This window comes from Strix uralensis, chromosome 10 (assembly GCF_047716275.1).
Source record: "Strix uralensis isolate ZFMK-TIS-50842 chromosome 10, bStrUra1, whole genome shotgun sequence".
Lineage (NCBI taxonomy): Eukaryota > Metazoa > Chordata > Aves > Strigiformes > Strigidae > Strix > Strix uralensis.
This window is the reverse complement of record NC_133981.1, coordinates 16,476,408-16,503,165: the sequence shown is the minus strand read 5'-3', so window position 1 is coordinate 16,503,165 and position 26,758 is coordinate 16,476,408. Positions and strand designations below refer to the sequence as shown.

Sequence of the window (26,758 nt, the reverse complement as noted above, 5' to 3'; positions counted from 1 at the left end):
TCTTGGACGAAAGGACAGAATTAATTGGCTTTGAAGTTCCCGAACCTGTATTTCTGAGTAAGATATTTACAATAAGTGAGTGTGGAAGGGAGCTGCCATGGAAGGCAAATCACTCTGAAACCAGAGCAGTGCTGGCTAGGTCACAGATGCCTGCTCTGAAGTCCTCTGTTAGCACTTGATGTGAAATTGAAGTTGAAATGATTTCCGTGTCTCTGATGGAACTGGCTCCTCTCAGTGCTGTTAAAAGCATCTGTGCTGATGATTATTTTATCCTGGTAGCTCATAGGGAATACTTTGAAATCTTTAAGTATTTATTTACTTATTACCTCCTTAGGGAACCAAAATGAATGAAGTAAACAACCCCAGCAACACTGAACTCTCCAAAAAGACTTACCAGCAGTCTGTATACTCAGACAACTGCTTGCTGACAGCCTTGTGTCCAGGAGCCGCACAACCCTGGTGATATAGAGCTGTCTGCTATTGAGTCAGTCAAATTCCTTTGCTGTAACCCTACATAAGTTTGGAGGTTTTAAAAAATAAAGATTCACAATAATTTTTGAGAAAGTGATTTTACGTTTGGCTTCCTTGTGTGGACTTTTAATCAGTAGGCAATGTGAACGATGGGAAGGAGTTTATTCTGGGAACTTGACTGAAGCAGATTGAGTTTTCAGACAGGAAAACTCATTCTTTTGAACCAAGAGCTAGTGGGGTTCTTGGTGGTGTTTTGTCTGGTGACCCCAAACTTCTAAATCCTGGTTTGGACAAAGGATGAATTTGAACTTCTTGAATAATGTGTATTGTAGCAGTATTGACCATTTATTATTTGCCCTCCAAACTCCTGGGATGGGGAAGTCTGAGTTCTGCCAGAAACCATTCCAGAGATCCCTGAGTGAATTCCACACTCGGGGAACCTGGGAAAATAGCTTTCAAATTGCCACTGGAGATTTGCAAATAGATGTAAATGAATATGCAATTCCAGTGTGAGAAGCCTCATTAATGGCTTCATTTTTGTGGTGCAGTGGAACTTTCCACAATAAAAGACTGTGGGAGCTAGGTTTACCTTTCACAGAGTAGAATGAACTCTAACAGGAATGCATGGCAAATAGCCTCAAATTTTCCTTTTGTCCACTCCAAGTATAAAGCACATTCCTTTGTCCTTGCTGTCTCCACTGTATGCAGTGTTAATGTGTAGGTTAAGAAAAGCATATGAATGACTGAAAAGTAACAGCTAAAAAGCAACACCAACTCAAGAATCATTGCTAAAATTAAAAAGAAACTGTTGCATATGTAGCATCTTTTGGGAAGAGGAAAAGGGTGTATTTGTGACAAGTGGGAGGTTAGTGTACTGCTGGAACTTAATGTGCTGACACTCCTGTGTGGTGTCAGGTAGTATAATATCCCGATTCAGGTTCGAAATGTGCAATTTAAGCCTATTCATGTTTGAAATCAAGCTATTTTGCTACCTAGTAACATCTCCTGTTGTTTGTTCGGGTTTTTTTGGTGGTTTTTTTGTGTTTTAAACATAAATTGGTCAGTATGTAAACTTCTCATTCTTGCAGTTGTTCAAAAATCTGTGCCGTAATAATATTAATACATGGCTTGAAAACACAAGGCTCCTTTGCATCTGAATTTTTAGAGAAAAGCTTTTAAAAACATTTGCCTACAATAACGTGCAAAGACGAAATAGACTGAATAAAGCATGCTTTCTTGTTGCAAAATGTGATGTGAAGGGAGTGTAATGTTTCATGTTATAACATGAATTTTAGATGTAAGTTTTAATGTTATAACGTTATAACTTAAATTTTTGGGTGCAGGTTGGTTGGAAATGTTTTGAATATTTGTTTTCTCTTTAATGTGAAAAAATTTCACAATTTGTAATGTTTCAGGCAGTATTAATTTAGGTGGAAGAAATCTGTGTAAAATCTGTTCAATGAGCTGAGAAGTGAATGACTCCAAGCTACTTTAGGGATGTAAATAGTTAGACATCTCAGCAGAGCAAACCACATAATTTTCCAAGGTTTGATCTTTATACATAAACAATATTTGAATATAATAATTGCCACATAAAACTCAAGAATTTAATACGGCAATTTGAGTTGGCTGAACAGATACTTTTGTGCAGCTTTATCAGCATACCTGCAGAAAACAATTAGCTGTCTTACGGTGCTGAGGTATCTTTTTTTATCCTTTTAATGGTTGAACCGGAAACAAAAGACTATCCATATTGAAGAAGCCATACTTCCAAATAAGTTTTAGCTCTAGATGTATTAAAACAAAAATAGAAAAAGCACCAAAACCTGAGGTTTATTTCTGAGGCTGAGTAATGTGATGCAAAAAGAGTGGCTTTGCACTGGGTGTTTCAGGGAAGGTGACTATGCTACCAAGGTTATTAGAGAATTATGCATTTCACCTTTAAAGTGTTATCTGTCACTGCCACTATGGCTTATCATTAGCATATCCTTTGACACTTCCACGGCATCAGAAAAAAAGTAAACATAAAGCAAAATAGATGGGAGTCATAAACAAAACAATATTGTTACTGTGTTGGCTCACCTAGTGTGGTAAATTTTTCTTTAGTTTTTATGCAGTTTTTTAAAATGGAGATATAATTATTTTAAAAACAGTACGAACTTGTATCACAGTGTAAATTATTTGGGAAACTGGCCCAATCCAGTACAGTCTGCTGAAATGAAAATGTTATCCGTGAAACTCCTTATAAAGATGGGACTGAAAGTGTTCAAAATTATATTGGGACTTTCTATTGGGTTCTAACCTAACTATCTTCCTCAAAATCATTCCTTTAAGATGGTTTGGTTGCATTGATTCACTTTATGGGAACAAGGAAGTAGATTTAAAGATAAAGTGCCTGCCTGGTAAAATACTATGGTACAGTAACTTTCTTAATTTGGAGGTCATCAAGCAGACCTCTGTGTGATGCATGCATAAACAGGGTAAGCTTGGAGCTGCAATTTCCCATGACTGTGTTTTTCACAGATGTTAAAAGTTAATATATGCAACACACATATATAAAGTATAATTAAGACATTATGCTATTCTTCCACGTACCTTATCTCATCAAATAGTTAAGCATGGTGGTGGTCAGTGCAATCTTTGTATCAAAATGTGATCTGAATTTATATACCAGTACCCATGTTTATACATGGGACTGTTGCATTATTGTACTTACTAGTACTGTCCTATTATACTACTGTTTAAGGGCTTATCCTTTGTGGTTTTGCTGTTTAACCGTGTTAATGAGGAACTGAAATATTTTCCTAGATATATCAGTGGAGATCTCTGGGTTTCAGTGGCTGCTTTTGGAATTTCGTACTGAATGTCTGAAGAAGGAAGCAATATCACAACTTCCAAAAATTGCGGATTTAATTGCCATTTACATGGTCTGTTAACACGTTTGTGTGGTAAAATTGACCTTGCAATTTTATTGGTTTATGACTTAGCCATCATTCATACTTCTTAAAGATTAATGGGAAACATCTTACATACATGTTTTTATTTGAATATCATTTTCCAAACAGTTCAAACACCCATTGGAAAAAAAAGGCTTAAATAACTCATGAGAATCAGACTAGGCAGCATGTGCAAAAAAAAAAAAACCCCAAAACCCCCAAATCCCAAAGCAAGAGCAAAAAACCAAAACCCACCCAAAATAACACCAAAAGAAATTCAGTGTTGAGGCTGCCAAGACAATGATGCTGCTCTATACCCTTAAGCCTAGACTTTATATCTAAGAGTCCTAAAAAATGTTTTTCTTTACTTCCTCAGTTAGCTGGAAGCTATCAAGGGAAGGCTATTGAAGACATTAAGCCTGACCACTAGGACATGACTATGGAAAGACTGTAAATGGCAAATTCTTCAGCAAGTGGTGTAATGTGTGCATTGGGAACATGGCACTCCCCATATGGAAGTCCTGCTGACAGTAGCAAAATACTTTTTAAGCAGTATGTACTGTCACACTACTCCAAAGAGCTGTGAATTGTGAGATGCAGAAGCCTGGAAGCCTGCACCATATCCCTCTTCCATCTGTGCAGGATGGTTATGGTGCCAGACAGGTAGTAGGCTCTGCTGTGCTCTGCTACCCTTCATCTGCTTTCATAACTCCCACTAGTAAAAGCAGAATTATACTGCTGAAATTCAGTTAATGAAATTCTGTATGGTATGAGGTTAGTCACTTGGTTTTAATACAGCTAGTCTTTAAAGGGGGTGAGCTATTAATTGTAAAGATATTTAGGTTCTTAAAATCAGGAGTAGAGTTCTATTTATGTTCCCAGTTTTAACAGATTATGCATGTTTAATACAGTTAAAAACAAGTGCAACAGCAATGAAAAAAAGTCAAAACCAAAAGCCCCTTCAACATTTCTAGAAGATATTGAAAGAGCTCAAATAAATGAATTTCTGACAATTATTGATTAAGACTAAACTGTGATGCATGAAAGCTTTGCTTGTGTTTTGCTTTGTTTGTTTCCCAAGGAATCCTGGCTCCTTAACTGTTTCCCTAGGCTTCTTTGTCTGTTTAGACAAGATTAAAATGCTTCCTACTACATAAATCACTGATAGCAGACTCAAAGCCTTCAATGGACACTTGAGCAACTCCTAGAACGGGCAAGCTAAGATAAGGGGGACTCGAACAAAAGGACACAGAGATCCTATCTAGGGAGGATGATTTTGCTGATTTAGGAAGAAGGTATCTGCACTTTACTTCACAGTGCATGCTCTGGAAAGACAACTAGTGAACACCGTGAAGAAGACTACTTGCTTCTTCCCTCAACCACTGAAGACCCTCACTCTATTTTTACTACGCATACTCGGACTATGTAAATGAATTCTGGGAACTCATTATCATGAGACAGCCTTTTCCAGGAAATCTAATGAATATTATATGATTTACAGAATCACTGAATCACAGAATCGTCTAGGTTGGAAAAGACCTTGAAGATCACCTAGTCCAACCATTAACCTAACACTGACAGTTCCCAACTACACCAGATCCCTCAGCGCTATGTCAACCCAACTCTTACACACTTCCAGGGATGGGGACTCCACTACCTCCCTGGGCAGCCCGTTCCAATGCCTAACAACCCCTTCTGGAAAGAAATGCTTCCTAATATCTAGTCTAAACCTTCCTTGGTGCAACTTGAGGCCATTCCCTCTTGTCCTGTTGCTTGTTACTTGGTTAAAGAGACTCACCCCCATCTCTCTGCAACCTCCTTTCAGAGAGTTGTAGAGGGCGATGCTCCATCAGCTTCCCAGGCACTGACATTAAGCTGACAGGCCTGTAATTTCCCAGATCATCCTTCCAACCCTTCTTATATGTGGGCGTCACATTGGCCAGTTTCCAATCTGTCAGGACCTCCCCGGACAGCCAGGACTGCTGATAAATGATGGAAAGCCGCTTGGTGAGCACCCCAGCCAGCTCCTTCAGCACCCTCGGGTGTATCCCATCCGGACCCATAGACTTGTGTGTGTCTGTGTGATGCAGCAGGTCACTGACTGTCTCCTCCTGGATTGTGGGGGGGTCATTCTCCCAGTCTCTCTCTTCTGGCTGAAGAGGCTGGATTCCCTCAGTACAACTAGTCTTGTTATTAAAGACTGAGGCAATTTGTGTGTATGTAAACTGATGTCCCTTGCTAATTCTTGGGAGCCCTTATGGTGGATAATCTCCAGGGCAACCCCAGCAACGCTAATAAAGAATACCTGCTTAACAGTAAAAAAACTTTACTGTTGAGTCAATTTTTATGTTTCAATATATACATATTTAACATGCTGGTGTAATTTAACTGATATTCAAACCAGCATTTTAAGCTAAAGCTCCCAAATGTTATTCTCCAATATCAGATTAGTTTTCCGTATCTCTCATAGTTATCTCTCATGCTTGAAATTTTTCCCCAAACTCAAACTAACCAAATAGCCCTAGGAAGTGTTTGACTTCCTTTCCCCCTTCTTGTTCTTGATAATTCAGTGGCAAGATTACTCACACCTGGTGCTTTTGTTACTCCTCAGTATTCTGATTGCCTCTTGAAGCTCTTCACAATTTCATTCTTCTACAAATGGCTCAGCTGTCTGGAAAAAGACCGATTGTTGTTTGCTTTTGTGAATTTTCAGCAGTGAGAAGCTCAGTAAAATACTGTTTTGATCTTTCTGTAACTACATTTGTTTTAACAAAATTATGTCTGCATTTCTGTGTTCATTCTTTACCTTATTAATATGATTTCTTCACATATTGATATCCTTACAAATTAGTCTTGCTTTATTAGTACTATCTTAGTTCATCTTCTCTGCTGTTCTATGCAAGTCCTGGCTTTTACATTATCTTGTGAAAATAATAACAACAATGTTAGTTGGGTTTTTTTTTTATCACACTGCTGACTTACAAACCTTTAAGTTTCCTCAGGCCCTCTCTTGTCCTGTTTTGGCCCTTCCTTTGTCCTCTGCATTACTTATCTCTTTTGGACCTCTCAGCATATTTCATACATGTGGGATGATTCGTTCATTTGCTATGAGTACTTTTTGAGATCTGTATGTACTCTTCTAAAGTCTCAAACTGTTTCCTAATTATTCCACAAGAATTTCTGTCCGTGTTTTAGGTTGTTCGTAAAGGTGAATTCTACCTGTATTTTTTTGTGTTTCTCAGAAGGAATCCAAAGGCTCGTCCATTCTGTTAATTCCTGTATTACAATAAGTCTTTTACCTTGCTCTATCAAGATGGTAGTTGTAATTTAGGCTGGTCACCTGAAGCTCTTTTCGTCCCAGATAATAACCTTTTGGGATTTTCTTTGTCACCAAGGATGTGCTTATCTGTGGTACTAATGTCATCTCAGGGCACATCTATATGTTCCTCAGGGTACATCTATACGTTCATGTGCATGTCTTTAATTATGATGAAACAATTCTAGTGAGAATGCGGTGTAACTCCTGAGCGTTCCTCTGCCATCAGCAAATGACTAGGAAATCCATTTTGTCCTTTCCTTTTCTGATGGTGGCCCAGCCTTTTGCTGTTATGGTTACTTTGCTCCAATGGCAAAATACCGCTGTAGAATCATAGAATCATTTAGATTGGAAAAGACCCTTAAGATTATTGAGTCCAACTGCTAACCTAACACTACTGAGTCCACCACTAAACCATGTTCCTAAGCACCACATCTACGCATCTTTTAAATACCTCCAGGGGTGGTGACTCAAACATCCCTGATGGTTTTTTCCATTAGGTACATTACCAGATGTAAAGGTCTTTCTGTTGAAACCATTCCAGTGTAACTGTCATGCTGTGTGATGAAATTTGTTTTTATCCCTTTTTACTTCAGCTATTAAAAAAAAAAAAAAAAAATCACTCAAACCCAAATGAAAATAATTGTTTGCAAGGTCCAGCACTGAAAATGTGGGAAATGACAAAGTTAGGGTTGGCAGTATCATACTTGTATTATGACACAATTGTTAATTATTTAATAATTTTTCTTTAGGTCTTCTGGCCTAATGAATAGAGCAGACCTACTCAAAAGTTAAATCAGTGCTGTGTGGAAAAGAGAACTGTGCATAAAAGAACTTATATGTGCCTTCCATCATCCTTTTATCTTTAAACAAATGAGTTTTCCTGTGTAATATTCAACATTGTGTGCCAGGGCTATCTACTCATAGTGTCCTTCAGGAAAAAAACCCTAGCTCTGATTTATGCTAAGAAACCTTGTATACAGCAATCCTAAAGGTGGGTTTTTTTTTCAGGTTGGCTTCAGTTGAACCCTTGTGTTCTGTTCTTCAGTTTGTTTGCTGCATATAAGTTGCTAAAGTTATACAATAAAAATGTTCACTAGAACAGTATTGATTTGCATAAGAAAACAGGTGCGCTTCTTTTATTACAGACTGTTGCCAAAAGGTGGCAGTCTTTGTCCCCCAAATTCAGTGCTGTCTAGAAAATGTTATGTATGCCAACCATAATTTATTCCTAGCTACACTAGATAATAAAAATTACTTGTTAAGTAGACATAGAGGAAAAAAAACCCCTGTATTTGAAAATTTAAGGGTGACATAGCTATAGTTATATTTTGACAGTGGAATGTTAAATAACACGGCTTGGAAGCGAGCAGTGATGGAGAAAGAGCACTTCACAAGTAGACTGCTAATGAGCAAGAACTACTTATGTTTCAGATTCGGTTAGTGCTTTAAGTATTTCAGGTTTTGGAAATGTTATTAGGATCTGGCACATTAGATCAGTAGGTTGCTGTTTTCATCAGTCAACATGATGAAATGTATAGAAATAATCCACTTACATAAAAATTCATGGTACAGTAGTTGATTTTCCTTTCCAAGTGTTCAGGTAGATCCCAGCAAAGCTCAGCTCCTTTCCTTACAAGTTAGTGTAAAAAAAGTATCTGATGATAAGTGATAGTCCTTTGCTAAAGACCTACAATAAATTTGGCTATATATATTGTATTTTAAATAGTAGTTCTTTTGAGGGTTCTTTTATGATTGGAGATGGTATCAAGCAAAAAGATTTTATTCATTTTAGAAAGACTCCAACCTGGCAGTCATATTTAACTACCTTTATTCATATCTATACAGACACTTAAAAAGCTGTGATACTGTATTAACCATTGACCAGAAAGTAACCAAAATTTTATATGAAAGTATTATTGTCTTTATGGTTATGGGTAAAACTTGCAGCATGTTTTTAGGAAGAGTTCAGGACAGTGATATCATACACAGGTGTATACACCACATTTGTGTAGTGGTCACAGCTGAGGGCACATATCTTTGTCACTTGCTGCCTCAGTGAGGCCCCAGCCAACTCTGCTGTCCCTCACACAGTGGCACAGTGTCTGCAGCAAACCCTGCTCCTTCCAGAATACTTGCAGCAGCCCTGCAGTCACTATGGGTGGACTTTGAATGCAAAAGCCTGATCAAGTAAGAGCAAAACTTGGAAAAATCCTCTGCACTCAGGTAATGTTGTACTGGAACCTCCTCACAGAGCAAAATGCTGCAAAGATGCCTGTCTGCTCTCTGAGCAAGCAGGTTGTGTGGAGAGGATAGGCTTTTTGGTAGGGCTTTGTCATACCTATACTAAAGCAAGGATTTCTTCTAGTTAGTTCAGGAAATATCTGAGTAGTCTAGAAAGCTTAGGAGAGTTGTTAATTACTTTATGTTGTTGAGTTAAAAGTGAGGAGAACTAAGAAATTTTAGGAGAAATTACCAGTATAATACTTTGAATTCAAAAATGTTGTAGGCAAATTGCTCGTAAGCAATTCAAGATTGTACAGAACCCTGGAAAGAAGAGTGTGAACTGAGCTGTAATTTCTTTTACAAATATATGCATTTATTATATATGCACTATCCTGTATACTCCATAATTACACTGAATCTTTCTCCTACGGCTTTTCAGTCATTTATTATTTCAGATCTTCTACCGATAGTTACAGTAGACCGTTGAGAAGTTTTCTGATGCAAGAAGTCATTGCTCTGTCTTTTTTTGTAATTTTTATTGCTATTTATTAGTACTTGTATAATTGAGGTCTCATCTAGTTTATATAGACTGTATCATGTATCAGAAATAGAAAAAATCTAGTTGGTGAGAACTCATTCTGAACCATTTTAGTGTTATACAGAAGTGTTCTTCATTTTAATCCAGTGTTTATTTTTTCAAGGGTCTATGATGAAAGCCTAATTACTGAGCATGTTTGACTCATCTTTGTATCCTGGTGTAGTAAAAACACTAATTACAATGTTTTTGTTGTAGAAAATATATTTAATTTAATCTTCATTTCAATAGTAGTACGTATTTTTCAAGACAGATACTGCAAATCACTTTATTCAGTTTATTACTCTGGAAGGGGTTATAACTGCTAAAAGGGCATGAAAGATGCTATTTAAAAGCCAAGTCTAATACATAAGTCTTCAAGAGATATTGCTCAACAGATTTAATAACCAATGGATGAGAAATTTCACAATCTAACAATGCACAAATACACCAGGCCTATCATAAACCCCTTTCACTGGTGTCAGTGGGGTTACACGAAAGTAATGTCTAAGGCTGGCCCTATGTGTTTGCTTAAGACAGTCTCCTGCTATCACCCCACAAACCCTGAGCTGGAGGAACTGTCACCCGATGTCACACCTGGCTTTGGCCACGCTATTGCCAACGCCAGCTATGGATTTATCAGAATGTACAAAATCAAGGTGTTCACAGAGGCTTCAGCCTGCAAAGCATAGGCAGCTGCTCAGAATATGGATTTAACAGAAGGGAAATCTACCTCCATGTGGAACTAGAGAGCTAGCTTAGATCTTTCCTTTCTCCTATGTGTCTCTCATTTTTGTGATTCTCCTATACTAGTGTGTGGGTTTTAGATTGGAATAACAGAGAAGGTAAGGAGCATCAGCAGTTACAGATCTTTAGGGCTTCATGGTTTGTTAGGAAAAAAAAGTGGTTTGCATGTGTTTCTCAGGATCAGAGTTGACTGGGAGTTGAAACTGTAGCAACATTAATGACCTTGGTTGTTTTGTCCTTATTAGGACTTTGAAGGTTGGAGCACACTTGCTGGTTGTAGATGAATGCATGGCTGAAGAGCTGGTGGTGGTGGATGAGGAAGTTGTTCAGGCAGTAGAGAAAGCCTTGACAGCAGCATGGGGTGGTTGATTATTCTCCTATAGTCCAAAATAAGTGGAAAACTATTGTTATAATTTACTCACTGCCTCTGCAAACATAAAGTATTAGTTTTTGTCAGCTTGTTTGCAGTCTTTGGTTGTCACTTGTTGAACCTGCAGGTGTTAGTTAGCTATGTGAAGACTGATATTGCTCCCCAAGTGCATTTTAGAAGTACTTTGAGAGTCAAGAGGAAAAATTATTAAGAAAAATGTGACTATTCTATGAAATGAGTTCCCTAGGTCATAGCAAAATCTAGAGGTATGTCAAACAATGGAAATGAGGTGCTGTGTTGCATATTTTACTTCATTTTCCAAATAAACCTACGTATGATACTTAAACGGTGAACATTTCAGTTGATAAAAACTAATTAAGAGGTGGAAGTATAGCAGTCTTTTAGTTACTAGGAGACTACAAGTAACAAGATTTTTCTTAATAAAAAACAAAACACCCGCTGGATTTGAACTCATTACCTTTACAAAGTAAAGTAGATAAGGTTTTGGCTATGCAATGCAGCCCTTCCTTTGGGTTTGGGAATTTGTAAATGTTCCTTTAATTACAAGGACAGTTTAATATTGTACTTGAGATAGAGCAAAAAATACTGGGTATTATTGCAAAAAGATTTATTTAAAAAAAATACTAAATGAATAGATGGGATGGAGTCTGTACCTCTATATAGGCTTGTAAGTCTGTATATGAGCATGACTTTGGAAAAGTGATCCCTATGTTATTCTGTGACTTTCACATTAATTCACAGTGTATCAGAAAATCCTTCTAGGTACATGAAACCGATGTCTAGTTACTAAGTGTGGACAGAGATCCCAGGATTAATCAGCTAGATAAATGTGTGACCAGAGAGTTTCGTGTAGTCTTTTATTCTTTTTCTTACCAGACCTGCCAGAATATACAAAATTATGAAAAGACTAAATTACCACTTAGTCTGAAAGTTGCTTTTATAATTAATTCCAGCATCTTCAACACCAAATCAAGCCTTCAGAATGATAAAGTACGGTCCAAGAGACCAAAAAAGCTTGAAATTTTATCTTTGAACTTCGGCTGTTTCCAAGAAACAAACTAGGGGAAAACGCGTTGCTTTAGTCTTTTAAAAATATTACTGATGTTCTTTTCAATGACTCTGTAGCAATCCTGTGCTTGGGAACCAACTCTTAAAATTGGCAGGGATGTGGCCTTGACACAAGGTTTTCTTTGAAAATCTGTTCCAGCTGGATCAAGTTGTTATCATTTGGAAACTCTGCACATAGAGCCATATGGCCATTAGAAACGTATCAGAGCAAAACTGTCTGTAAGTGAAATCTTTGAAAATTCTTTGCACTGTGATTTTTCAGTACATGGTTGAACAAGACTTTCCTGAAATTGCACCATTAGTTTCTTATGGCTTGAGCCCGCAGCAGGCAGGGGAAACAAAATATTTCTCTCCTGAGGTACTGCCAGTGCATCCATGTGCCTTCTAGACCTGAGAGAGATATTAAGGGGAGAAATTTCTTGTCTCATCTCTCTCTGTGTTCATGTTAGGACACTAACATGGAAGGGTCAATAGCTAAGGGAGTCTGTTGATGGGTTTAGGAGAGGCTGAGGAAGGTAGTGGCACAAGGAGAACAGAGAATGGAGAATAATGAGGTGGTGGTTTAAGGAGACAAAGGGAATAGGATTGGACTGACTGTGCTGGGATTTAGAAATATAAATGGTACAAGGTATTCTACATGGGTTCAGTGAGATTGTACAGGAAATAGGGAAAATTGGAAATATAGGTTGGTAGAGTGAGGAATGAGGAGGTATTCGTAGGGGCCTGGAAAAGACTGGTCGGGAACATGCTTGGCAGTGCAGACACCAAGGCTGATATGAAGAAGGAGGATGAATAATTGGTAGGTGCTAGAGAAGGGGTGGAGAGTAGTATGAAAAACCTAGATTTTGTACCTGAGTATGGGACATGCAATATGAGCTTAATGAGCTCAGGACGTGGAGAGAAGGGTAGGAAAAAAAATAGGAGTAAGTCTGGGGCCATGGTCAGATAGAACAGGAACAGGAGTAAGCCATGGTTATGTCTGATGGCAGAACTGGGTACGTTGCGGCATTGAAGTGGGCCAAAGAGTCTGTGCTTGTATAACCGGAGAGGTAAGACTGGATTTCTAAGTCTCAGGTGAATGCTTGCAAAATCCCTTACTGATACATATAGAAATGGACACCAACTGCCATCACTGTTAGTGAGGACTGCAAAGGTCTTAGATGGTATTTTTCAGTGTTCTAACCAAGCAAAATCATGTGGACAAAATGATACTATAATACTAGGGATTGAAGTTAGAGGCAGCTTCATTCTGGTGTTTCCTAGCTTAGTTTGGCTTTACATCCATAACAGTGTTTGAACTTTTTAGTGTAATGTTTTTGTTATAAAACTGTAGAAATATAACAATGCTAATACTGATTTGTTTAAATTCTCAGGACAGTTATTGTGAGAGATGGAATATTTGCTACGGTATCCTCACTGTATCTCTGTTTTAAACTGGCTCCATGTATTGAAGAGACACCGCCTCTTTACTTCATTAAGTATTTCTTTACATCTTTGCAAGACTTTACTTGCCTCAATATCTAGCTTAGAGAATTCCACTTGCAGTAGGGAGTTGGGAAGGTTTTAGTAGAAAATTCAGAGTTTGATTTTCCTTTTCTTTTTTTGAAAATCTCCCTTTAATTTAGTCTATTGGCAACTGAAATCCTGACCCTGTGGGAAGTAAAAATAATGGTCCAGTTGACTTTACTTGAGAGAGAGTAATACCTACTGTTTTCATGGCTTGGTTTGAAAACAAAGACAAGGCTCGGTGTCTTGTGATTGAGTGCTGGCCTAGGCAACAGAAATAAGTCCCTGCAAACTCTGGAACTGACCTTTGTTTTGAGTGATAAATCTTGAGGGTTTTTTGCTGTTGTGTGATAATAATCTGGTTGGAAACGGAAACAAGGACAGTATATCATAACTGATTTTGTTGAACTAGGCCACAAATTGCAAGCTGAATTTGAATTAACTTGGGGGATTGAGCCTTAGTGCAGAGGTGAGGAAAAAGCTGAGAGTGAACAGAGCAAAAACAATTGGTTTCAGTTCTAAATGTAAACAGAACAGAAACACCTCGACTAGTCCCAGGACTGATGTCAGGACAAAGTGTTGCCTCAAGACTCCTTTCCCCAGTTGAGTAAGCATGGGAATATTTTCATTTCTCTTTAGCTCATTGATATTGCACATATGGTGTGGGATTCATCTCCCTTAACTTCATTCATATAAAGTTAAATATCTAATGAAGAAAAGAGTGAAGAAAAAGCTCCAAAGTTCTTCCGGTATCTTATGAGCTATTTTAGAATGGAAGAAGCAGCAACTTTGGAGTTTTCCATCTCTACGTATGAAGAATGTTTAGTTAACTTGTGTAGAGAGATGATTAACTTTGAAATAGCTGAGGTTAGGTGAGATAAATCCCAGCAATGGAGAATTTTGCATTAAATGAACTTGCATGAAAACGGTTATCCCAAATCTTTCTTCAGCAATATCTGCCAAGCATCCAGCAATAGTGTTGTGAGCTATCAGAGCTGAGGGCAAACTATTTCTGCTCAGAGATTGTGTAAGTCCTCACTGTACTCAAATGCAGAAAGACAGTCTGGCATTATCCAAACTGGATAGTGATTGTGACAGTCAGGTGAAGAGTGGGACCTGTGGTAGCTTAAATGTGTGAAAAAGATTAATAAATCAGATGTTTTAATCTAGTAATTTCAGTAGAGGGGACAGGAATAAGGATCATAATGATACTTACAGCTTAGTATTAATATTGAATAAATATATATAAACATATGTGTACACAGGTGAATATTTAAATGCATACACAGGCCAGCTTCTCTTGATTTTGGAAGGTTTTTTATGAAGTAACATTGTAAATAAATTTTTAAATTTATGTGGAAGAGAGCAACGTACCAGCTGTGAATTATTAACTGAAAGCAAAACTTTACAAATTGTGTTGCCATGTTGCAAGTGGAATTAAAAAGATACACAAAGGTATATCCAAAGAATTACCCAACCTTGGATGAATACATGATTGGTGTGAAATGCTGAAGAACGTTCCCCTTGGCTGTGAGGTAGGAGAGGTGGCTGAAGGAGCTGGTTGCTGCTGTACCCTAGGCAGGCAAATCACATTTTAAGTAGCCCTGAAACAGCTTTAAGTTGTGTCCTGGAGTTAAACTGATTCCTTGATGGCTGGGACATACAGAATTAAAAGTATGGAATAAAACCTTATGTAGCACATCATTCCTTCCTGTGCTGTGGTAGACATAATAACATGGTAGGTGCAGATTTGATAATCTGCGTATTTTGTATCTGATATATTGGCTTTGTGCAGTCTTTTGAGCACAGCAGAACTCAGTACAAGAGAAATGTGTTACCTTCTTCATCTGCAGTCTTCCATCCATGCCATGGCAATCTCCAGATGCCATAACTAAATATAGTGTTGACCTAGTTAAGTTAGAAAGGCATCTAATTACTCCAGGATTGTCTTAGCCACTGTTATGTAATGTGTGAGTTTCATGTACTTCAATCCATTCACAGTTTAATTTCTGTCTGTCCAGTTCTTTGCCAAGCTGAACTCTTTATCTTGCTTCAGAAAACTGGATAGCACTCCAACAATGATCAACCTGAAAATCTGCCAGTCTTAAATGAATATAAGTGGATAATTGAAGTTATTTACAATAGTTGCATAGGCTAAGCTTTTAACTTATTTTTATCTTTAATTTTTAATTTCTGCTTTGACTGTGCTTTGATGCAGTACTTACTGTGACTGAGCATTGCCTAGTTGAGTTGTAGTGGAATTTGATAGCAGTCATAAAGCACTCATTTTTTTTGTATGGCATTAGTTGCAAGGTTGATGTCTGTCTTAAGCTACAAGCACTAGGAACTCTAATATCAAGATAACAGGCGTGAAATAATTTTTGCCTTAGCCACAGCAACAGGAATTTTAGTGATAGAAATTCCTAGAAAATACCTCATAGCTGAGGAGAAGAGAGTGGAAATAAAATATGCTGCTGGGCTTTCTGAAAAGAAGAGACTGTTCTGCCCTCCCTGCCAATCTCAAGGATTAGAAGAGCCAAATTGTAAGTCTGTTGTCATTGGTCTGTCTGTGTTTCTGATGGTAGCAAATATTCCTCCAAGGTCAGCATCAGTCTCTAATACCTACATTGGTTATGGAAAACATGTGCAAAGCTATTTGCAATAAAATAATGAGACTGAGAGGCCTGTTTGCACATCAGTGCATTCATTGTCGTGTTACATGATACTGTTTCTGAGCATAGGAAATAACAGGCATACTGATGAACAACATCAAATATTCTCTGTTGGCTTCTTTACCTTTTCCACTAAATGAATTGTGAAAGAAGCAAACCCCAGAACTCTGATGGAAGTAAGGAGGACTTGCAGCAGAATTACCACCCATGCCAGAATATTACCTAAACTCACTTAATGCTAATAAATCTTGTTCTTTCCCAAAACAGCTCAAGCTTTTCAGAAGTTTTCAAAGCACCTGCAGCCTTACAGGTTTCCTGGAAAGGAAATCCCTCTTTCACTTCAGAAATGAACCCCAAAATGAAAAAGTCATAGGAAGGTACCTGGGTAATGTTTTAAAAATTTGGTAATCTGTTACTGAATGCTCCCACGTGCACAGCATAGACTTCTCACGAAGAAGCCAGTGAAAAAAATTGTTCTGATTGAAACACAAGTTCTGGTTTCTCTCCCAGGAATACACTCAACTGCTGAACTATGTTTTAAATAATTATCTGGCTTCACTTTAGGAAACATTTTTGGCATGTTCATAGCTCAATTACTATAAATTTTGATTGGAAATTAGATGTTCAAATCAATAGTAAGCTTATTAAAATTACACCAAGTATTTTACCTGAATAAGGTATTCCATACATAGCAGTCTGTGAGACAGGCTTATAAAGTTACACAAATTCCTGGGGTTTTCTCTACCTATTGGTGTGGGTTTTTTTCAAGACAAACTTTCAGTGCAGTATATTATTAGGTTTTTCTTGGGTTTAGACTTTTTGCTATTTTTTACTAAGGATGGCTTTTAATTATTTCTTTCTTCCAAAACATATCTCAAATCAACCTTGAAGTTATATGCAGATTTGTATAGGAGGTGAATTTCAAACAAATCTGATGCCATGGGAAATTGATAAGAAAGTGTGTTAGGGTTAAGAGCTATTTTCTTCTGTTGGTTGAATGCATTGAGATGCTAGGATATAAGAACCTCCTACAGCAGTTTTATCCACACTTTTTTTTAAATGGCTATGATATCCCACTGCTCAGAGCAGGGTCAGAATTGGTGGCCCTTGTCAAGTGTACTCTGGATGCAATTCTCATAGACCTAAAATGTACGTTGTGCAGGACAATTTGGAGGTAACAGCTCAAACTGTCAAGGTTCACATAATGTACTGAAAGAAATGTTAAGGCATAGTCTAGTGAGTTTGGGAAGAATACGTTAGTAGAAGGGCTGCCAACAAGCTTACGTTCTTTAACTGACACAACTGAAGTTGTGCTTCTTGGTTGTTCTTGTAGCAGTGAGGCATGAGCCTGGGACTGAGTAAAGAAGGAGCATCTACAATTGAGAGGGTAGATCTTTCATTTTATGTTTAAGTACATCACAGTATAGCATTTTTTTGTTATTTTGAAATGAAAATTTATCATATTAATATTATGGAATATAAACTCTTAATGTTATGGACTGAGATAATATCAGTACGCAGTTGATATTAGTTATAACTAAGGTAGAGCAGTCTTCTATCCCTTTTTGAAATTTGTAGCAGTTTGGTTTGGAGAAGAGCAATTTCTAGCAGCTTTTCTGGTTTTTTTTTGTGTAGCAATTAGTTTATCTTCAAAAAATAGAAAGGAAACAATGCAATATAAATGTGCTTCTTCAAGATTTGATAGCTGAAAGGAGAGGAGGACATAACTGACATTCATGGATAAAATTTATTGACCCTCTGCAGTTGAGTTCAAAAACTGTTTCAAACTTTGTTATGCTTATGAATTTATTTAATCAAACTTCAAGATGGGATTCTAATGAAGAAGAATCATTGAAAAGTAAACTGAAACCCTTACAAGGCACATGAAAAAAGAAAGGATCATCTTAGAAGCTAAAATGGGTACCCTATGCTCTGGATGTATGTGTGATGTTTTTCCTTTAAATTGGTATTTCCTTCTTAATTTATTTTCACCTTTCTGCCCATCTGTTCCATTTTTGCCTGACTTTCTGTCGGTTTCTTTTTTTCACTCACCCATTCTCTTTCACTCACCTTTCCTTTGCTGTCTCTGTAACAACCTAACTTGAATGTGAATTTATCTGGGAATAACAGTTCACTGACATTCAAATACCATTTGTCAAGAAAATTACCCTATTCAGAGATAGCTCAGTGATTTTTTTTTTTAATGTTATTGAGAGGAAACAAACATTTATTTTTCTTCTCTCAGCCTTCTCTACATTATCTGTGATACTAGTACTACAAAAAATACCAAATATTGACATTGTGTTTTGGGTGACCTTTTTGGGGTTTTTTGGGTGTGACATTGTTTCATCTCCTAGTTCATGCCCTGTTTTTATCCATGCTGCATTGTGATATACTGGATAAGTCAGTTAATTTTTCTCATATTTACATGTATTGGGAAAGTTGTAAGGATTCCTTAACCAGGGGAACCTCAAATGAACTGTGCCATTGAACTTGAAAATTGTTCCTAATCTGAAGAAGATATGCTGACCTTGACTTGTCTGTGCATGCACATGCAAGCACCTTTCCACATGTAGAGCTAAATACTCCTAAATTCTGGACCCTTAGATGGTGTAACTCTAACAATGCTCAGTGTTCATAATTCATTCCATGTAAATGCATATAGATAACTCACAATTCCTTTCAGGATAACCACAGCTTGGTAAGCATTTACTTGCTACAACAATGATTTTAGAGCATGTTTACTCAAATGAAAATATATTAGCATTTGTATTAAGAGTATCATTATAAACTATTAAGTTAAAATTGCTAATCATGCTAATGTTAAGAACTGCTCAGTCATTAAAGTATTTGAAAAGGGATTTTTGGTCTCAATATAAAATGTTGCACTATTACATGTGGTTTTTATATTTTTGCCTCCAGAGTTTTAAGGAATTTATTCCAGCATGCTTCATCCCTTTGGGGACTTCTTTCTAAAAACAAACAAACACACCCCCCCCCCCCAACAAAAAAATCCCAAAACATCTTTATACAATTTCTTCATTCTGATATCATTTGTGTATATCCACTGATATGTCATTTTGTGGGTTTAAGCTTATTACTAGCTTACCTTTTCTGTAGCTCTCCCAGATTTCTCATGGTCTCCTTCATAATAGTGTTGAGACATTTAAAGCAAACTGTGGTTAGAGACTATTACATAGAAAATGCAGCATATGCTTGTGTTGTCTACATTCACTGTATCAAAATTTTAACTTTCTTGTTAGATTTGTGAGGGTGAAGCACATAGTGTGCATGTGTATTTGTGTCTATGTCTTCAAGGAAAAACACCCTGTCAGTAGATTGTTTGCTATTTTGTTGTTCTGTAGAGAATGTTGCTGAAATGTATGTAACTTTTTTTTTTAAAGAACAAATGTAACAACTAAAATCTTAATGAATAAATCAATAAAGTACCAATCACTACTTTTCATTTCTGAGCTGCCCTCCTTACCAGATGTTTCTACTATTACCCATCTTATGCTTCTCTAGCTATTTCTTACATGGGGGGGATAAATCTTGGTTTAAATTTATTTCACTGAGGCAAAAATGTAATTGAAACACATTGGGATCAATACAAACTATATAAGAAGCCATGAATTATTTTTCTAGCCCACTAGGTACTAATATCTAGGGACTAGTATCTCATGAAATGCTATAATAATTTTTCTTCCGGTGAGTAAGTAAATATTTCAGCTCAGAAAGCAAAAACATGTTTCTCTTTTTCTTGTATTCATTTCTGTATGAAGATTTTTTTTGACCCTACTTTCACTTTTTTTCCTCTCAAACTCATGAGAGTCATGATCTTTTGTATTAGATGTGCACAGAATAGTAATGCAACTATGGTTTTAATATAAAGGAGTACACACCTGAAGAAATGCATTGAATTAGAGTAATTATTTTAAAGAAAATGCCTTTTTCGTATTTGAAAAATAAGGGCTGGATGTGTAAACTACTTTCAGCAGGTCACTAACATGCTAAAGATGCACTCCAGAGACCATTCAAATGTTTAAGAATCTGTTTCAGTTGCTGTGAGACTTCCCCCTCAGAATAGTTTGTTTTACTTCTCTTTTAAAATTCTAAACGTAAAAGAAATTGTGGGTCAAATAAATGTTTGATAACATTTCAAAGTGCAAGGTCTGGTTTTACTACTGTTCATGCAGTACAGGAGCAGTAGGAACAATTCCACAGAACTTACTGTTTTATTTGAAATATTTTTGCATGGCTTCCCCTCACGTAGCCTGTTGCAATGCGTTGTTAGTTGTTGGGCTCTTTTACCCGTGTGGGGGAAGATGAACTGTTACATTTTTCAGTTCAGTTCTGCTTTGATTTGCCCAGTGTTGAAACTGTTTCAGTTCAATTCCAGTTTAGGTCAAAAGGGTTTGCTAAGACCAGTTGGGTTAATGTGGGACAAGATTTTTAAAGGTGGAAAGAGTCAAATGACAGGGATGTACACACAGCACAGGACACTGGGAAGGTGGACTTCATCAGCTCTTTCTTGCTCTTCTGTATCAACCTGGGCATCAGTAGTGTTTCCAGTTTTTAATCAAATCTTTGAGATCTGTAACTCTGCAGTAAAGAAAAAGGTATGAAAACCCTTCCCACTGGAGTCTGCAGTGAAGATGCAGAAGCCCAGCAGAAGATTGAGGATTGAGTAACCAAAGTACTGCTTGGAACTGTCAGGTGTTTGTTGAACCATTTATTCGGAATTGGCAACAAGAAATATTTTTCTTGGTTCAGTTTCCATTATAGTTCAAATTGTATAGCAGTCGATATGAATTCCGATTCCATTTTGATTTATATCCGAAGACTTGAACAATGTGTACACTGTTGCTTACAATCAAGTGCGTTATTAGAAAATACCTCCTATTTTAATTTTAAGAAAGATTTGAAAAGGGTTCCTATGTGCAAAATAAGGTCCAGTGTGGAAGCAACTTTAATTTGTGTTCTAGTGCTCAGCACCAGTGGAAAAATTACCTTTTTTTTTCCCCATTTATTAGTAGCTGAACTGTTTTGAGGGTTTTGTTACACCAATCATGGATGCTGAGGGTTTAAAAAACTTGGTGCTATTTTTTTTTTTTTTAAATTTAGATAATTTATTTCTGTTCTGGGAAGTATCATAGCAGATATCATGTGGTGACAATGAATTGCAAAATTCTCAGTCTCTGTTGTTATACTGGAAGGAACACTTGGATTTAAAGATGTTATCCATTATTACAAAAATACACCTTTTTTTTTTTTCTTTTTTCAGCGTCTTGTTGAAGCTGCAGAAGATGCTTACCTGAAACATGAGTTTGATGCTGATTTACAGGTAATTAATAATTATTTTCTTAAATATTTATCATCAGAGTATACTATAACAGTTTATACAATAGCTTGCTTGAGGAACTGCTGTGGAAAGCCAAGCATGTGAGCAATAGAAGGATGCCAATTATAGAAAACGGAGTTAATGAAGGCTGGCTCGGTATTTTGACAGGTTACGCATTTAGTGTTTGTGTGTTGGGAGACGAAGCAGGTGGATTTTACTCTTTTAGAGATTTCATTTAAATTCCCTGCATGTTGGCTTAGGTCAAGATTTTTAAACACAGTAATTAGCAGCATGTTTCATTGTTGCAGTGTACTGGCAAGGAATTGTTCTACAGAGAGTTGAATTTGCAGATGGGGTGGGACCTACAGGGATGGGATTTGTATGACCTTGATTTGTGCAAATGATTTGTGTTTGGATCCCTGTCTAGAGCAGCCGCTATTTTTCCTCTTACCTAGAAGCCCTTAGAGCCATACCATTATTGTCTCAAAATATTGCCTTTAGGAATAACACAGGAGGGAGCACTGTGGCAACTCACAGTTAAAAATATTTAAAAGAAAAACAATTGCTTACATAAGATACATAATTAAAAACACAGGTTAATTTAGAAAGCAAGTAATCTAACCTAAAATGGAAAGTGTAACAGAAAGTCTTACTCAGTAGTTAAATTGAGTAAATACCTCCTTACCTGTAATGAATTCCTATATCCTTGGTTTCTTAAATGCCATGTTAGGTGAAGTTTTGTTTACTTTGTCTCTATCTAGATTTAAGTCTAAAACCATCTGTGATTATTTGCCATATGTCCATTTAAATTTTGAGCTTAAGCATTAAGGGAAACAGAGACTTTTTCCGTAGACTTTTTCCCATACATATATCTAAGAAATACATAGATCTTTACGTTCTGTTTTTTCAGATTTTACCATGGTTACTTCCAGTAATCACAAACCATTTTACTTTAATGAAAATATGATGCAAATTACTGATTTCTGTGCAGAAAGGAAAAAAAAAAAATAGAGTGAACTTTTCAGAGCTAAGGATAAAAAAATGAGTTTAGAAGGCTGTGATACCCAGATCTGTCAGCCCATGTTGGAGTAAGGATAAAATGAGAGCACTGAAAGTGATAATTCATGTTATTGCTGTATTCAATGAACGCTGTCTTCTGTATTCAAATGCTTTAGAGTTCTATTACTTTCCAGCCTTGCAGAGGTGTGCTGCGTTGTATTTTTTTTAACTTTAAGCCTTGGAGAAATAGGAGCTATTGTCTGAATAAATCAGAACCACACTTTATAGAAGATTTTTTAGAGATCTACAGTAAGTGCTTCTTCACTGCAGGATAGTTCTCACTTTGACAAAGTCCTTCATTTGCTGAGGCTTTGAAGATATTAACACTTTCAGGAAGCCAGTTAAAAGCCATTTGTGTCAGCAGCATTAACAGGACAATCAAATCTTTGTGTAGAGCTCTGTTGTTTATTACTGTCACGGTCCATTAAAGCTAATCAATTGTTAATCTTGGTTTCAGCGACCCCTTTGCAACCCTTGCTGGGTGATTGTTGTTCTTTATCAAAAATCTCATAATACCATCTGCTCAATATAAAATAATGGCCAGAATGATTTGATAGTGTACATTCAAGTGGAGGGGGACAGAAGGCTTATATATATATATACAGTGTATATAATTCTGCTATCAAAGAGGAATTTTTTGGCATTTGTATTGCCTTGGCCAATGTGTGGAAGACAGGATTAAATGCTTTGAATTACTGGTATGTGATACAGCACCAGTCTGCTTTCTTTGTGCTCAGATATTCTGGAAATTCAGAAAGCACATAAAGAAAGTGCTTTTGTGCTTTTTATTGGTCCAACATCACCTTCTATGTCTTGAGGACAGTATAGATAATATTGCGTCAGTACATAAAAATGATATAAGGGAGAAATAAAATTATATTAATATTTTTATTGACTGTGGAAAAACACCAACTTAAAGAAAATACTAACTGGAAGAGTTCATCTTTTAGACTGCTGGTATTCTCTTCAGCAATGCTGAAACTATATTATTTGATTAGGCTAGACCTGATCCCTTCTGGGCATTTTTCTTAGTAACATTATTAGTTTTGTCCTTAGTTATTCTATGGGTATTCTAATCAATAGATTGTAATACAGTATAATGGTCTAAGCACTCAACTATCTATCCCTGGACTGAATCTATTGGCTCCACCAACAAAAACCTTGTAGTTATAAACATAAATAAAATTTCCAGTGAATTGAAAGAAATAAATCAAAATGGGTGATATGATGTTTAACTCATCAGCATTATATATTGCATGTTTGAGAAACGGCCAAAGAAAGAATCAGTGAGAGCTGACTTTAAAGATTTACCCTGCACTATTCGGGCTTTGGGAGATTCTTTTTTCTGTTAGGGATGTGAATCAAGAGCTGCAGGTTTAGCAAGTTATGAGGAAATAATTCTAAATGTTACTTATATTTGAACCTTTAACCCAGTCCAGGGTTTTATTACCTGGTGGGTATGGCTTCAAGTTATTCTGTTATTAAAGACTCTTTTCATGTTGTTGTTAAGTGGAATGACTATCTTTAATCGTGCCTAATTTGTATTGCTACAGCAAGTTGCCCTGTCACAATATTTCCATAGGCTTAAAGAATTGCTCATCTTGCTTTATATGGGGCACTGTCTCTGTGCTTGCCTCTGTTTAAAATGAAGTAATTCCTCCTGATTCTGTGGTTTTAACACGATAAAAAAACCAATAGAGGGGCCAACTGCCAAGCACAGACTCAGCAAGTGTATTGGATATTACAGGTTTTGAAGTGATTCTACAACCATCTTTTAGTTTTGTTGGCTTAATTGTTTTGGGAGAAAAATTTTTTTGGAAAGATAAAAGAGAGAGGGTAACATCTTCTGTCAGGAAGTGATCAATTAAGAAATTTCTAATAATTTATAATCATTGTTGTTAACTGAAATTTGGCCTCCTGATCATTTATTTCCTTTGTGCTTGGGTATGTGTTTCCTAAGATGTGGACTGCCTTGTTATGATTCACAGAAACACTATGATGGAGTTTGTTTTCAGACCCCTGGAAGAGGCTCTGAAGTGGAAACCTCTTCCCTGGCACTGTCATATACTTAAGAATTTGTTGCATATGCAGCTGATACAACCACATAGGTTTAGAAGCTCCCACCATATTTCCTCAAACCACTAGAAACCAGACAGAATTTGTTGTGTAAAAGTACACCAACGTGATACCCAGCTGCTCTGCTTATGCAGTTACTAGCGAGGTGGTAAAGCATGCTTAGACTGCAGTCATGTGGTCTGTGTTGGCACCTAAGTCCTCTATAATATCGTGTTATTTATGTGTCTGAGCTCTTAGGATAGAAATGCATTGAGTATTGTTACCATCTGAACAGAGAGAGGATAAGATCTCTGTCACAGTGTTGTATTATTTCTGGTTTTTAATAATCTCAGGAGGTGGATGCTTAGCAGTGGAACTGATGCTGGAGTTCTCAATGGAGCAGTAAAACTAACTTGCACTTTGTTTCTTATAAACTTAAAAAAAATAATGTTAGGATCAATAAACATTTATAATACTTGGTTCCTACACAGTTTTCATACTTTTGACCCCAGTGACAGAAGGAAATCATAGAAAATTTCATTATGACTACTGGTTCATTTGTGGAATGGTTTCATTATACATACACATTTGTAGGGTAGTTCTTTTCTTTGTGTTAATTAAGTTCATTAGTTCACTTGTCTTACATTCCAGCTGAGTTTTCTCTGCGTGTGTGCGATGTCATAATAAAAAAGCAAGGTTACTTCTTTTTAATAGAATCAAAGCTAGTGCATAGTTCATGTCACCTGAATTACTAGATGTTTTCAGATTGTTTCACTCTCTATATCAGATAGGAGAGGTTCAAGTGCCAATATTTTAAGATGGTTGACCTTATCTCAGTTTTCTGTCAGCAGACTAGAAGAAGATTAATCAAATAGTTTTTAGGAAAGGATTACTTTCTCTTAAGAATACTCTTAAAGTTAATTTAGTGGTATAAAAAAGAATAATGGTGTAAGACTGCTTTTCATTATTCATCTTTTTAGATCTATAACATATGGCTGAGTCTTAAGGAAGAGGTTTTCAAAACTGTAGCAGAGTTAGATACCTGTCTGCCAGATTTTGCTGGCTATTAACTCCTAATTGCATTTCATGTCCTTGAAAATCTCATCCTTACTCTTAGACTATGTATGTTTGCTATAGAAAAAATCTTGTGAAATCAGCAGACAGATAGTTAAGGATTTTCCAGTGGTTTATACAGGTGAATGATGTTCTTTTTTGTATATATTTAATGATTTTTGAAAGTCTACAAAAGGTGAAACTTCAAAAGTTTAGAACAAAGCACAATAGCAAAAGAGGGCTGGGGAACAGAATTAGTCCAGTTCATAAATGTTACAGCTTCTGGGTCTAATCCTGGAACTTTTAATAGTACTAGATAGTTTATTGTTGTCTTTCAAGGGGGGGCTACCTGACTTTTAGTAATTCTGGAATTCAACTGCTAGATATAAAGGTTAAATATAGACATAAAAGCATAACTTAAATTTCTGCTACTTTTTTAAAAATTCTGACTTAAATGTTTATTTAGTATAACTATACCATGCAAAAATTTATAATGCTTAGGTATTTAATTAAAATTTAATCAAATAGATGGTAATTACATTGATATCAGTTGCTGGGAAGTACAAGGACAAAAGATAATTGAGAACAGCTATTGTACATAATCTTATTAAACTGCTATTATTACGCATTACTTTCATGTTAGTATTTCAGAAAAGTCTGTTTGTATATTTCTTATCTCACTAATTTTGAATGAGGCATATGATAACTAGATTTGCAGTCTATTGGTATTAATATTTTTCTGGCTGTTAGAATAATGTCCACAAAGCTGAAGTCAGCTCTTGAAGGGTCCTGAACATCCACAATGTCTGTTGGACTTCAGGCACTCAGAAAGAATGATTGAAATGACTTGTTGAAAAGTGCATTTAAAATAGTGGTGAGGCATCTGAAGTTTGATGTGCATCATGGATTGTGTATTTGCTTTTTAAAGCAGAAATCAATCTTTCTAAACTCCAAACCTGGAAACCTAATATGAGATCTGACAGCCTAAATTCCTTTTTAGACTTTCTTTCAAATATTTTGCAGACCAAAGTGCTCTCAGCTGTATTTGGATGGGATATGGACAGTGTAGCTGTATCTTGTAATAAGGCAGGTAGAAGAGATCCTTAACAGTCTGAACTGTTAACTTTTCATGGCCCTGTGCAACTCCTGCAGAAGTAGCTACAAACCCTGGAAAAAATATTTGTTGTTGTAAAATCTGCCTCTGGAGCAATTTCCTGAGGTGCCTCACATAGGCCCTGCTCTTAAGGGGTTCATCCTTGTGTTCCTCAAACACTTGTGATACTGTGACAGGTTCTTCTATATGGTTGTGTTCATCCAGTTGAAGGCATAATCTGGATTCAGCT

General features: G+C 36.6%; 1 protein-coding gene across 1 annotated transcript in view; it reads left to right on the top strand.

The window, feature by feature from the left end:
- The window catches only part of CACNA2D3 (calcium voltage-gated channel auxiliary subunit alpha2delta 3), a 468,701-nt gene that overhangs the window by 123,134 nt on the left and 318,809 nt on the right, over window positions 1-26,758 (top strand). The window contains exon 4 of the mRNA XM_074879359.1: window positions 21,192-21,251. Within this exon, the coding sequence (XP_074735460.1) occupies window positions 21,192-21,251 (60 nt within the window). The remainder of the gene's footprint in view (window positions 1-21,191; window positions 21,252-26,758) is intronic.